The sequence below is a fragment of the Littorina saxatilis genome, linkage group LG17 (assembly GCF_037325665.1).
Source record: "Littorina saxatilis isolate snail1 linkage group LG17, US_GU_Lsax_2.0, whole genome shotgun sequence".
NCBI lineage: Eukaryota > Metazoa > Mollusca > Gastropoda > Littorinimorpha > Littorinidae > Littorina > Littorina saxatilis.
Window position 1 is genome coordinate 63,152,063 of NC_090261.1, and position 14,525 is coordinate 63,166,587.

At 45.7% G+C, this 14,525-nt stretch overlaps 1 protein-coding gene across 1 annotated transcript in view; it reads left to right on the forward strand.

The window, feature by feature from the left end:
• LOC138952071 (signal-induced proliferation-associated 1-like protein 1) overlaps positions 1 to 14,525 on the forward strand; it is an 82,481-nt gene that overhangs the window by 49,307 nt on the left and 18,649 nt on the right. The window contains exons 14-16 of the mRNA XM_070323645.1: positions 1,408 to 1,658; positions 4,398 to 4,550; positions 9,842 to 10,245. Coding sequence (XP_070179746.1) covers positions 1,408 to 1,658; positions 4,398 to 4,550; positions 9,842 to 10,245 — 808 coding nt within the window. The remainder of the gene's footprint in view (positions 1 to 1,407; positions 1,659 to 4,397; positions 4,551 to 9,841; positions 10,246 to 14,525) is intronic.

Sequence of the window (14,525 nt, forward strand, 5' to 3'; positions counted from 1 at the left end):
AGACTTGGCCTAGCCAGGTGACGTGCAGCGTCGCGGAAATTCTGGACAGACTGTGAAGCCAGAAGTGTGACAGACTTGGCCTAGCCAGGTGACGTGCAGCGTCGCGGCAACCCTGGACAGACTGTGAAGCCAGAAGTGTGACAGACTTGGCCTAGCCAGGTGACGTGCAGCGTCGCGGCAACCCTGGACAGACTGTGAAGCCAGAAGTGTGACAGACTTGGCCTAGCCAGGTGACGTGCAGCGTCACGGCAACCCTGGACAGACTGTGAAGCCAGAAGTGTGACAGACTTGGCCTAGCCAGGTGACGTGCAGCGTCGCGGCAACCCTGGACAGACTGTGAAGCCAGAAGTGTGACAGACTTGGCCTAGCCAGGTGACGTGCAGCGTCGCGGCAACCCTGGACAGACTGTGAAGCCAGAAGTGTGACAGACTTGGCCTAGCCAGGTGACGTGCAGCGTCGCGGAAATCCTGGACAGACTGTAGTATGACTGACTTGGCGACAGGGCGCTGTGCTCATTAACCCACAGGGCGCTTCACACGGGGCGACCCAGGTGGTGCTGTTATGTGCTGTGCTGTTTTTGTCTTATTTGTGCTTTTACTGAACGTAACGGACTGGGTGACTGACTGTCATGCTGGGGGTTATTGTGTGTGTTTACAGACGGTGAAACTAGACTCAAGCGTAACGGACTGGGTGACTGACTAACATGCTGGGGGTTATTGTGTGTGTTTACAGACGGTGAAACTAGACTCAAGCGTAATGGACTGGGTCATTGACTATCATGCTGGATGTTATTGTGTGTGTTTACAGACGGTGAAACTAGACTCAAGGGTAACGGACTGGGTCACTGACTAACATGCTGGGGGTTATTGTGTGTGTTTACAGACGGTGAAACTAGACTCAAGGGTAACGGACTGGGTGACTGACTGTCATGCTGGAGGTTATTGTGTGTGTTTACAGACGGTGAAACTAGACTCAAGCGTAACGGACTGGGTGACTGACTAACATGCTGGGGGTTATTGTGTGTGTTTACAGACGGTGAAACTAGACTCAAGCGTAACGGACTGGGTGACTGACTAACATGCTGGGGGTTATTGTGTGTGTTTACAGACGGTGAAACTAGACTCAAGCGTAACGGACTGGGTGACTGACTAACATGCTGGGGGTTATTGTGTGTGTTTACAGACGGTGAAACTAGACTCAAGCGTAACGGACTGGGTGACTGACTAACATGCTGGGGGTTATTGTGTGTGTTTACAGACAGTGAAACTAGACTCAAGCGTAACGGACTGGGTGACTGACTAACATGCTGGGGGTTATTGTGTGTGTTTACAGACGGTGAAACTAGACTGAAGCGTAACGGACTGGGTCACTGACTAACATGCTGGGGGTTATTGTGTGTGTTTTCAGACGGTGAAAATGGTGTTGAAACGTAACGGACTTGGTCAGCTGGGGTTCCACATCCAGTCGGAGGGGATAGTGACTGACGTAGAGCCGTACGGCTTTGCCTGGGAGGTGGGTCTGCGCAAGGGGAGCCGCCTGGTTGAGATCTGCAAGGTGGCCACCAGCACCCTCAACCACGACCAGATCGTCGACCTTCTCCGCACCTCCGCCGTCGTCAAGGTCGTTGTGGTGCCACCCCTTGAGGATGGAACGCCCAGGTAACGTGGCCTCTCTGCATCTCATCTCACCTGTCTGCTTTCACTCAGCCCTACACTCAGCCACACCTACACTCAGCCCTACACCGCCCTACACTCAGCCACACCTACACTCAGCCACACCTACACTCAGCCACACCTACACTCAGCCACACCTACACTCAGCCACACCTACACTCAGCCCTACACCGCCCTACACTCAGCCACACCTACACAGCTACACCTACACTCAGCCACACCTACACTCAGCCACACCTACACTCAGCCACACCTACTTTCATTGCCATAAGACATGTATGGAGGGAAGACATGCCTGAGGAAGGTTTCCCTTGTCACCTCTCTCCCTTCTTTGTGTCCCACAGTCCCTTTACCCTCTCCACGTGTCAACTGGACCATGGTCAACATACACTTGTCACCTCTCTCCCTTCTTTGTGTCCCACAGTCCCTCTACCCTCTCCACGTGTCAACTGGACCATGGTCAACATACACTTGTCACCTCTCTCCCTTCTGTGTGTCCCACAGTCCCTTTACCCTCTCCACGTGTCAACTGGACCATGGTCAACATACACTTGTCACCTCTCTCCCTTCTGTGTGTCCCACAGTCCCTTTACCCTCTCCACGTGTCAACTGGACCATGGTCAACATACACTTGTCACCTCTCTCCCTTCTTTGTGTCCCACAGTCCCTCTACCCTCTCCACGTGTCAACTGGACCATGGTCAACATACACTTGTCACCTCTCTCCCTTCTGTGTGTCCCACAGTCCCTTTACCCTCTCCACGTGTCAACTGGACCATGGTCAACATACACTTGTCACCTCTCTCCCTTCTTTGTGTCCCACAGTCCCTCTACCCTCTCCACGTGTCAACTGGACCATGGTCAGCATACACTTGTCATACCTTGTAGTATTCTTGTCAACTCTTTTCTCCAAGTGCACTTTAAATGTTCATCGAAATGTACCTCTTCGTATGGCTGGCACTGTGCAGTTAAACACAGTTTTGCCAGCAGCAAACATCAAGACACTGTTGTCTTGTCTGTGTACGTTTACCGTGATCTATTTCTGTGATGGTCGTTGTGTGTACGTTTACCGTGATCTTTTTCTGTGATGATCGTTGTGTGTACCTTTACCGTGATCCTTTTCTGTGATGGTCGTTGTGTGTACGTTTACCATGATCCTTTTCTGTGATGGTTGTTGTGTGTACGTTTACCGTGATCCTTTTCTGTGATGGTCGTTGTGTGTACGGTTACCGTGATCCTTTTCTGTGATGGTCGTTGTGTGTACGTTTACCGTGATCCTTTTCTGTGATGGTCGTTGTGTGTACCCTTTTTGTCAGTGTGGTTGTTGTGTCCAGTGTTGTTGTTGTGTCCAGTGTTACTGTCGTGTTACTGAATCATGTGATGGTCGTTGTGTGTACCCTTTCTGTCAGTATGGTTGTTGTGTCCAGTATTACTGTCGTGTTACTGAATCATGTGATGGTCGTTGTGTGTGCCCTTTCTTTCAGTGTGGTTGTTGTGTCCAGTGTTACTGTCGTGTTACTGAATTGTGTGATGGTCGTTGTGTGTACCCTTTCTGTCAGTATGGTTGTTGTGTCCAGTGTTACTGTCGCAGACCTGTTTACCCTTACGATTTTGGCGTAATTTACTACGATTTTCTGCAAAAAATACGCCATTCCGCTATCCGTGTGAAGACTACGATTTTCATAAATAAAAAAAATGTAAAAAATAAAAATAATTTTTTTTTTAATATTTTTTTTATTTTTTATTAATTCACATGTTTGGCATTGTTTTTTTCAATGGCAAAATGGGGTGAAAAAGCACAGGACTGACCAGAGATCATGTCTGTCTGATGAGACGCTGGAGAGCCTTATTCTAGTGGTGAAGTCTCGCCCTCACTCATTCGGCAAGCGCAAGTACAGTAGAGAAGCGCTTGACACACTGAAAAAGGCCTACTACGAGCAAAAGAAAAAGAATCAGTGATGCATGTGCTTTTGATGTGATCTTCTTTGAAATTATGATGACTACAAAAACTGACTGATGTGTTTTGTTTGTAAATGATGGATATATGTGCATGATTGCGTTTCGCAGACACAGTTGTCATGTGCCGCGGCGTTGTAATTGGCGACGAATGCTGGATGATTACTATTTTTGTGCCAGGATTACTATTTTTGGGGCAGAGCATTACTCCAAAACACTAATGGGGGTAAACAGGTCTGCTGTCGTGTTACTGAATCGTGTGATGGTCGTTGTGTGTACCCTTTCTTTCAGTATGGTTGTTGTGTCCAGTGCGACTGTCGTGTTGCTGAATCGTGTGATGGTCGTTGTGTGTACCCTTTCTTTCAGTATGGTTGTTGTGTCCAGTGCGACTGTCGTGTTGCTGAATCGTGTGATGGTCGTTGTGTGTACCCTTTCTGTCAGTGTGGTTGTTGTGTCAAGTGTTACTGTCGTGTTGCTGAATCGTGTGATGGTCGTTGTGTGTACCCTTTCTGTCAGTGTGGTTGTTGTGTCCAGTGTTACTGTCGTGTTACTGAATTGTGTTGTGTCTCAAGGAATTGCAGTGACAATGATGTTCTCTTTGTCAGGTCTCCACGTGTTGCTGTCATGGCGTGTCTTGTCTCTTGTATCCTATGTGATTACAGTGTGACAGGAAATATAGTGTGTAGAGTGTTCTATGGTTACCATGACGATTACATGTTGTGTTACTGTAGTTATCATGGCGATAACACGTTGTGCGTTGTGTCTCCAGGGGCCTGGTGGCGTTCAGCTCCCACCTCCCCATCATCTCCCTGGTGTCTATGCACACCGCCTTCTCTGACCAATCACACTCTCTGTCTCATCACCCACTGGCCAATCAGAGAGCCTCTCTCAGTCTTCCCCAGTTGCCGTTGCCGTCAGCGAGGTATACGCCTCACATTTGGTTCTAGGCTTGCTGTCACTTTGTCTTGCTGCCATACCCGGCTTTGCCCACCTTGCCTTGACTTGACCTTGCCATGACCTGCGCTTGACATGTCTTGACCTTGCCTTCACCCTGGCTGGCTGCCTGCTTGCTGCTACACTGTCTCATAGCTCCTGCACTTAGCTGTTCCATGAGGCACTGTCTCTTGCCATGTGTGTGTGTGTGTGTGTGTGTGTGTGTTCGTGTGTGTGTGCGTGTGTGTGTGCATGCGTACGTGCGTGTGTGTGTGCGTGCGTGCGTGCATGCGTTTGTGTAATTAAAAACATTATGACCCAATTTAAAAATGTTTAAATAAAAACCAAGTTGCCTGAAGAGAGTTAATGTAGTCAATCTGTTGGCCTGAAACTAAAAGATCAACACTGAAAACAAGTCATTTTCGCCAGTGGGCATTCTGAAATGAAACTTTGGCAGTACATGTAACAATCATTTGTCTGTATATATGCGAAATGATGATGTTTTGGGGATGTATGTCTACAAACCTTTGACGGATTTTAAAACATTTTCCTGAAGATTGCATAACATCTGTGTAAATGCCTACACTGAGCTATGGTACCCCTCAAAATTGACACCAAAACCTGGTTTGGCCGGCAGTCATGTGACACCAAAACCTGGTTTGGCCGGCAGTCATGTGACACCAAAACCTGGTTTGGCCGGCAGTCATGTGACACCAAAACCTGGTTTGGCCGGCAGTCATGTGACACCAAAACCTGGTTTGGCCGGCAGTCATGTGACCACTGTAAAATAAATCTTTGATCCGAAAAGGGTGCTTGATAGCCAAGTTGAGTGCCTTAAATGGCATTGACAGTTTGAATAAAAAGACACTTCAATGAATGTTTTAGTTGTGGTACGAAAATCGGGGCAATAATTTGTTTACACAGTTTAGTACCGAGGCAGAGAAAGGTCTCTGGACAGGGTAACGGGTGTTTCCAACAAGTGAGATTGAAGTAATGGCTGTTAGGGTCTTGCGTTCTCATAAGGGTATAAGTGATTCTATGACCTTGACATAACGTGAAATAACAATTCCTATCTAGATGTACATATTTATAACCACACTTAATATAAGCTTAGCTTGTTGTGTGGCCACAAATGTTTATATCGTATATACATGCCACCCTGTATTTCATTAATAAAATCTTGTTTGAACCAAGTAATGGCTGTTTAGTACTGAGGCAGAGAAAGGACTCTGGACAGGGTAACGGGTGTTTCCAACAAGTGAGATTGAAGTAATGGCTGTTTACATCTTGACATCAACAACCTTTTTGTGTCTTTGCTGATCACTATCTCTGGTGCAAACCAGTGATGGAGTTACAAACAATGATGGTGTTTTGGATAGTGTTGTAGTTACAATGGCGGTGTTACAAACAATGGCGGTGTTACAGACAATGACGGTGTTACAAACAATGGTGATGTTACAAACAATGACGGTGTTACAGACAATGGCGGCGTTACAGACAATGACGGTGTTACAGACAATGACGGTGTTACAGACAATGATGGTGTTGCAGGCAATGACGGTGTTACAGACAATGACGGTGTTACAGACAATGACAGTGTTACAGACAATGACGGTGTTACAAACAATGATGGTGTTACAGATCGAGATGGAGTTTCAAACAATGATGGTGTTTTAATGATGGTGTTACAGATCGAGATGGAGTTACAAACAATGATGGTGTTTTGGATAGTGTTGTAGTTACAATGGCGGTGTTACAAACAATGGCGGTGTTACAGACAATGACGGTGTTACAAACAATGGTGATGTTACAAACAATGACGGTGTTACAGACAATGGCGGCGTTACAGACAATGACGGTGTTACAGACAATGACGGTGTTACAGACAATGATGGTGTTACAGACAATGACGGTGTTACGGACAATGACGGTGTTACGGACAATGACAGTGTTACGGGCAATGGCGGTGTTACAGGCAATGGCAGTGTTAGAAACAACGACGGTGTTACAGACAATGATGGTGTTACAAACAATGGCGGTGTTACAGACAATGGCGGTGTTACAGACAATGGCGGTGTTAAGACAATGATGGTGTTACAGACAATGGCGGTGTTACAGACAATGGCGGTGTTACAGACAATGGTGGTGTTACAGACAATGACGGCGTTACAGACAATGGCGGTGTTACAGACAATGGCGGTGTTAGAAACAATGACGGTGTTATAGACAATGATGGTGTTACAAACAATGGCGGTGTTACAAACAATGATGGTGTTACAGACAATGATGGTGGTACAGACAATGGCGGTGTTACAGACAATGGCGGTGTTACAGACAATGGTGGTGTTAGAAACAATGACGGTGTTACAGACAATTGCGGTGTTACAGACAATGGCGGTGTTACAGACAATGACGGTGTTACAGACAATGACGGTGTTACAGACAATGACGGTGTTATAAACAATGGCGGTGTTACAGACAATGACGGTGTTACAGACAATGATGGTGTTACAGACAATGATGGTGGTACAGACAATGACAGTGTTACAGACAATGACGGTGTTACAAACAATGACGGTGTTACAGACAATGACAGTGTTACAGACAATGACGGTGTTACAAACAATGATGGTGTTACTGACAATGACGGTGTTGCAGGCAATGATGGTGTTACAGACAATGATGGTGTTTTAGATAGTGTTGTAGTTACAGACAATGGCGGTGTTACAAACAATGGCGGTGTTACAAACAATGACGGTGTTACAGACAATGGTGGTGTTACAAACAATGACGGTGTTACAGACAATGACAGTGTTACAGACAATGATGGTGTTACAAACAATGACGGTGTTACAGACAATGACGGTGTTTTAGATAGTGTTGTAGTTACAGACAATGGCGGTGTTACAAACAATGGCGGTGCTACAAACAATGACGGTGTTACAGACAATGATGGTGTTACAGACAATGGCGGTGTTACAAACAATGGCGGTGCTACAAACAATGACGGTGTTACAGACAATGATGGTGTTACAAACAATGACGGTGTTAAAGACAATGACGGGGTTTTAGATAGTGTTTGAGTTTTGGGCTTGTTGGTTGATGTGTGTTGTACATCCAGGCTGTCAATGAGCTGTTCCATGCTGCTTGAAATCAGGCTAGGTCACCGGCTGTTTGATGACTGTCTTGCATTCACAGTGCTATGTATGTTTGTTTCTCAGTGCTATGTGTGTTGTTTATTTGACTGTGTCATGCATTCACAGTGCTATGTGTGTTGTTTGTTATTTGACTGTGTCATGCATTCACAGTGCTATGTGTGTTGTTTGTTTCTCAGTGCTATGTGTGTTGTTTGTTATTTGACTGTGTCATGTATATTCACAGTGCTATGTGTGTTGTTTGTTTTTCAGTGCTATGTGTGTTGTTTGTTATTTGACTGTGTCATGCATTCACAGTGCTATGTGTGTTGTTTGTTTCTCAGTGCTATGTGTGTTGTTTTTTATTTGACTGTGTCACGCATTCACAGTGCTATGTGTGTTGTTTCTCAGTGCTATGTGTGTTGTTTTTTATTTGACTGTGTCACGCATTCACAGTGCTATGTGTGTTGTTTGTTATTTGACTGTGTCATGCATTCACAGTGCTATGTGTGTTGTTTGTTATTTGACTGTGTCATGCATTCACAGTGCTATGTGTGTTGTTTGTTGTTTTAAATGTGTTTTTTAGTGAACTCATATTTAGCTGGCATGTGTTTGAATACGTTTTGCATTCAGATGAAAACCAGTCACCTGCGTGTTAATCTTAACATAGGTCCCTCATTGAGGTTATCCTGTTGGTGTTGTTAACATAGGTCCCTCATTGAGGTTATCCTGTTGATGTTGTCAACATAGGTCACTCATTGAGGTTATCCTGTTGGTGTTGTTAACATAGGTCGCTCATTGAGGTTATCCTGTTGGTGTTGTTAACATAGGTCGCTCATTGAGGTTATCCTGTTGTTGTTGTTAACATAGGTCGCTCATTGAGGTTATCCTGTTGGTGTTGTTAACATAGGTCGCTCATTGAGGTTAAACTGTTGGTGTTAACATAGGTCGCTCATTGAGGTTATCCTGTTGGTGTTGTTAACATAGGTCGCTCATTGAGGTTACCCTGTTGGTGTTGAACTGCATCTTGCACTCAGACAGTTAACACGCTGTTTTGTGTGGATGGTTGAACTGCATCATGCACTCAGACAGTTAACATGGTGTTTTGTGTGGATGGTTGAACTGCATCTTGCACTCAAACAGTTAACACGCTGTTTTGTGTGTATGGTTGAACTGCATCTTGCACTCAGACAGTTAACACGCTGTTTTGTGTGGATGGTTGAACTGCATCTTGCACTCAGACAGTTAACATGGTGTTTTGAGTGGATGGTTGAACTGCATCTTGAACTCAGACAGGTAACATGATGTTTTGTGTCGATGGTTGAACTGCATCTTGCACTCAGACAGTTAACATGGTGTTTTGTGTGGATGGTTGAACTGCATCATGCACTTAGACAGTTAACATGGTGTTTTGTGTGGATGGTTGAACTGCATCATGCACTTAGACAGTTAACATGGTGTTTTGTGTGGATGGTTGAACTGCATCTTGCACTCAGACAGTTAACACACTGTTTTGTGTGGATGGTTGAACTGCATCTTGCACTCAGACAGTTAACATAGTGTTTTGTGTGGATGGTTGAACTGCATCTTGCACTCAGACAGTTAACATGATGTTTTGAGTGGATGGTTGAACTGCATCTTGCACTCAGACAGTTAACATGCTGTTTTGTGTGGATGGTTCAACTGCATCTTGCACTCAGACAGTTAACATGATGTTTTGAGTGGATGGTTGAACTGCATCTTGCACTCAGACAGTTAACATGCTGTTTTGTGTGGATGGTTCAACTGCATCTTTCCGTCTCCATCTCCTTTACATTACACTGGCAAATATGTTGTAGAATTTTTTGCCCTTGGTTTTGGGCTGGGGTTGTCAATTGCAGAGCGTAAGAATGAGTTTGTTTGCAACAGCAGAGGTGAGAGTACTTTTTATTGTCTTTCTCATAGAACACCAAGAAAAACTCAAACAGTATTCATCCAAATCAAATTCGTGTTCACATGTTAAAACTGAGACATTAAATGGTTTGTTGTTGTTTTTTTGCCGCAGACCCCCCTTCATCCACTGTATATTGCGATCTCAAATCTTTGGACCCCAAAGACCGCGATACAGTGGAAGTCTGCTGTAGCTGTGTGCTTATCTCTGTTTCAGGGGAGACAACCGACCGTCCGTGTCTGGCAGTCGCTCCAGCATCAACACTCCCAATAGCAACCTCACAAACAGCAGCAGCAACTACTACGACCAGTTGACGCAGCGACAGACGGGCGGGGGCAACATGGCCGCCTCTCACGGTTATTCTGACTCCACCCTGTCGTCGGGGCGAGGTTCTGACGATGGCCGCAGCTCGTCTTTCTTCACGCACTCACGCCAGGAGTCGGACGTGTACGCCTCGAGTCACTCGCGCCAGGAGTCCGACCTCTACGCTTCTAGTCACGGCTCTCACGACGGTCACCTCTACGCCTCTAGTCACGGCTCTCACGACGGTCACCTGAGTTCCGGCGACGAACTTCACTCACGTAACGAGTCCCACGACAGTTCCGAGTTCTCTCTGGCCAGTGAGTAAACCTTTGTACTCTGCCCTGCTCTGTGTGTGTGTGTGTGTGTGTGTGTGTGTGCGCGCTTGCGTGGGTGCATGAGAGTGTACATGCATGTCTGTGTGTGTGGGTGTGTGAGTGTGCATGCATGTGTGTGTGTGTGAGAATGTGTGTGTGCGCGTGCATGCATGCGTGAGAGAGAGAGAGGAGAGAGAGGTGGGGGGAAGAAATTGTGAAAGGTTAGGCAGACCTGGGAATCCATACGATTTCGCCATATTCTGTACGCATGATTGTCGAGAATACGATCAGTACGGTCAGTGGGAAAATAATACGACGAGAAAAATTCCTAGACTACTTTTATTCACAAGCCCATCTTGAAGCCGATCCAGTATTTTGACACATAATTACAGTTTTTGTCAGTAAAAATTGAAAAAAGGATTTGTTTTAAATGTACACAAGAATTGAACGGTTCGTCGGAAAGTGCAGTGAGCCTGTCAAACAGTTGAAGTTGACGGATTTCTTTCGTCCTGTGTGAATTCATAAACACTGCAATGGATTTTAAACACTGCAATGGATTTTAATCTTTTTTGTGGGGAATTAAAGTGTACAACAAAATAATGAACTGTAGCAGACGACAAAACTGCCGACTCTGACTGAACCGTGTACTTCGTCCGCCGCGCACTACGGAGGCTTATTTTTAAGGTATGGCACTGTTTTATCTTCTTTATCTTGCTTTTAAAAAAAAAGTGATCAGTTTGATCATTTTCGTTATCGCGAAAAAACGTTAACTCAAAAAAAAATATTGGTCCCTTTCATTTCGTGTAAAGCGATCTCGACTGTATAGGTAAACTTAATTAACGATGTGGCGGACGCGTGTGAAGCATGTTTGAATCATGGATGTTCAAATGCTGTGTGGAGTACGCTCATTTTGGGGAAAATACACCAAGTTTGTTTGAGAATACTCTAAGTGCAAAACAGGGGTTCCCTGGTCTGATATATATATGTGTGTGCGTGTGTGTGTGACTGTGTATGTGTGTGTGTGTACGTGTGTGTGTGTGTGTGTGTGTGTGTGTGTGTGTGTGTGTGTGTGTGTGTGTGTGTGTGTGTGTGTGAGAGAGAGGGAGAGGTGGTGGGGGGGGGGAGAAATTGTGAAAGGTGAGGTGTGTGTTGTGAGAGAAGGAGAGGTGGGGGGGGGGGGAGAAATTGTGAAAGGTGAGTTGTGTGTGTGTGTGTGTGTGTGTGTGTGTGTGTGTGTGTGTGTGTGTGTGTGTGTGTGTGTGAGAGAGGGAGAGGTGGGGGGGGGGAGAAATTGTGAAAGGTGTGTGTGTGTGTGTGTGTGTGTGTGAGGGAGAGGTGGGGGGGGGAGAAATTGTGAAAGGTGAGGTGTGTGTGTGAGAGAGAGAGGGAGAGGTGGGGGGGGGGAGAAATTGTGAAAGGTGAGGTGTGTGTGTGTGTGTGTGTGTGGGAGAGGGAGGTGGGGGGGGGAGAAATTGTGAAAGGTGAGGTGTGTGTGTTGTGAGAGAAGGAGAGGTGGGGGGGGGGGGGGGGGGAGAAATTGTGAAAGGTGAGGTGTGTGTGTGTGTGTGTGTGTGTGTGTGTGTGTGTGTGTGTGTGTGGGAGAGGGAGGTGGGGGGGGGGGGAGAAATTGTGAAAGGTGAGGTGTGTGTGTTGTGAGAGAAGGAGAGGTGGGGGGGGGGGGGAGAAATTGTGAAAGGTGATGTGTGTGTGTGTTGTGAGAGAAGGAGAGGTGGGGGGGGGGGGAAGAAATTGTGAAAGGTGATGTGTGTGTGTGTTGTGAGAGAAGGAGAGGTGGGGGGGGGGGAAGAAATTGTGAAAGGTGAGGTGTGTGTGTGTTGTGAGAGAAGGAGAGGTGGGGGGGGGGGGGAGAAATTGTGAAAGGTGAGGTGTGTGTGTTGTGAGAGAAGGAGAGGTGGGGGGGGGGGGGAGAAATTGTGAAAGGTGAGGTGAATCAGAATCAGAATTTATTGTCATTAAAGCACAGAGCCTATTGACACATACAAGATATATAAGTACAGGAAAACAGCAATATAACATAACATACATGTAATACAAAACCAAGTGGAACAGGGTGAACAAAGAGGACCTGAAGATGAGCATAAGTTAAGGTGTGTGTGTTGTGAGAGGTGGGGGGGGGGGGGGGGAGAAATTGTGAAAGGTGAGGTGTGTGTGTGAAGTGCTTCGAGACATGTAGAAGCACTCCCTACAGTTATGTGCATTGTGTGTTCCTTGAGGAATTCCTTGCACACCATGTGGCTTTTCTGCTGCCACACTGCACTCTTTCTGTCAACAGCTGCAAACTGGATCATAGTAAGCCTGGAAGGGGGGGGGGGGGGGGGCTGAGAGCAAAGCAGGGGTGGGATTAGTGTGTTGACTGTTGGCAGCCAGGGCCAGCCTGACTGGCAAATCCTCTTTCTCTGTCCCGCCAACCTGGGCTTCTTTCTCTACGCCCCAGGGCACGCCAACCTGGGCTGCTTTCTCTACGCCCCAGGGCACATTGAAGTGCTGTGTACATTCCTTGTGATCTTTCTCTGCACTTACCTGCTTGTGAAAAGGGATGACACTGGCTGCTTCCTACAGGTGTGAAGATTGTAAAGGGATGACACTGGCTGCTTCCGACAGGTGTGAAGATTGTGTTTGGTGCAGCTTCACCCCTGTCAAGAGATCAAACCAGAGTTGGCATTTTTAACTTGCAAGAGATCAGTGGTTTGAATGCATCTCTTGTATAGCTGAATTGAGAAATTTGTTTTGTAAGCTCAGTCTTGGCATAAGGAAACAGAATAGGTAAATCCCTTTCCTGGGATAAGATTTTTAAGTACAGAAATGACAGCCAGCAAAGTGCTCTTGTCAGGTAGGTTGAACAATTGAACAGAAACTTCTTTCTCCTCAACTGCTGAGTGTAAAAACATGAATGTTGTTTAGTGGACCTGGTTTGAACAGACATTCAGTGCACATGCACTGTAACAGCCTGGTTTCAACCGACACATCCAGTGCACATGCACTGTGCCAGCCTGGTTTGAACAGAAACATTCAGTGCAAATGCACTGTAGCAGTGTGTCAACAGGTGAATGTGGTGTTGTGGACCTGGTTTCAACACACATTCAGTGCACATGCACTCTAGCAGCAAAGGTGAAGTTTTATCAGGACTGTCTGATGATGTCTGAAACACGCCTAGGGCATATGATAATCATACAAATTGTGATAATAATGATAATAATAAAAATTTGGCAACGCCAAAAAGCAGCCAGAGGGTGCTTTACAACTCTTGAATTGAAAAACGAAAGTGAGTGTGTGATGATGTGAGTGTGTGATGATGTGAGTGTGTGATGATGTAAGAGTGCGTGATGATGTGAGTGTGTGATGATGTGAGTGTGTGATGATGTGAGTGTGTGATGATGTGAGTGTGTGATGATGTAAGTGTGTGATGATGTGAGTGTGTGATGATGTAAGAGTGTGTGATGATGTGTGTGATGATGTGAGTGTGTGATGATGTGAGTGTGTGATGATGTGAGTGTGTGTGTGATGATATGTGTAATGATGTGTGTGTGATGATGTGAGTTGGTGATGATGTGAATGTGTGATGATGTAAGTATGTGATGTGAGTGTGTAATGATGTGAGTGTGTAATGATGTGAGTGTGTGATGATGTGAGTGTGTGATGATATGTGTAATGATGTAAGTGTGTGATGATGTGAGTTGGTGATGATGTAAGTGTGTGATTATGTGAATGTGTGATGATGTGAGTGTGTGATGATGTGAGTGTGTGATGATGTGTGTAATGATGTAAGTGTGTGATGATGTGAGTGTGTGATGATGTGAATGTGTGATGATGTGAGTGTGTGATGATGTGAGTGTGTGATGATGTGTGATGATGTGAGTGTGTGATGATGTGAGTGTGTGATGATGTAAGTGTGCGATGATGGGAATGTTTGATGATGTGAGTGTGTGATGATGTGTGATTATGTGAATGTGTGATGATGTGAGTGTTTGATGATGTGAGTGTGTGATGATGTGAGTGTTTGATGATGTGAGTGTGTGATGATGTGAGTGTGTGATGTGTGAAGATGTGAGTTTGTGATGATGTGAGTGTGTGATGATGTGAGTGTGTGATGATGTGAATGTGTGACGATGTGAGTGTGTGATGATGTAAGTGTGTGATGATGTGAATGTTTGATGATGTGAGTGTTTGATGATGTGAGTGTGTGATGATGTGTGATGATGTGAGTGTGTGATGATGTGTGATGATGTGAGTGTGTGATGATGTGAGTGTGTGATGATGTGAGT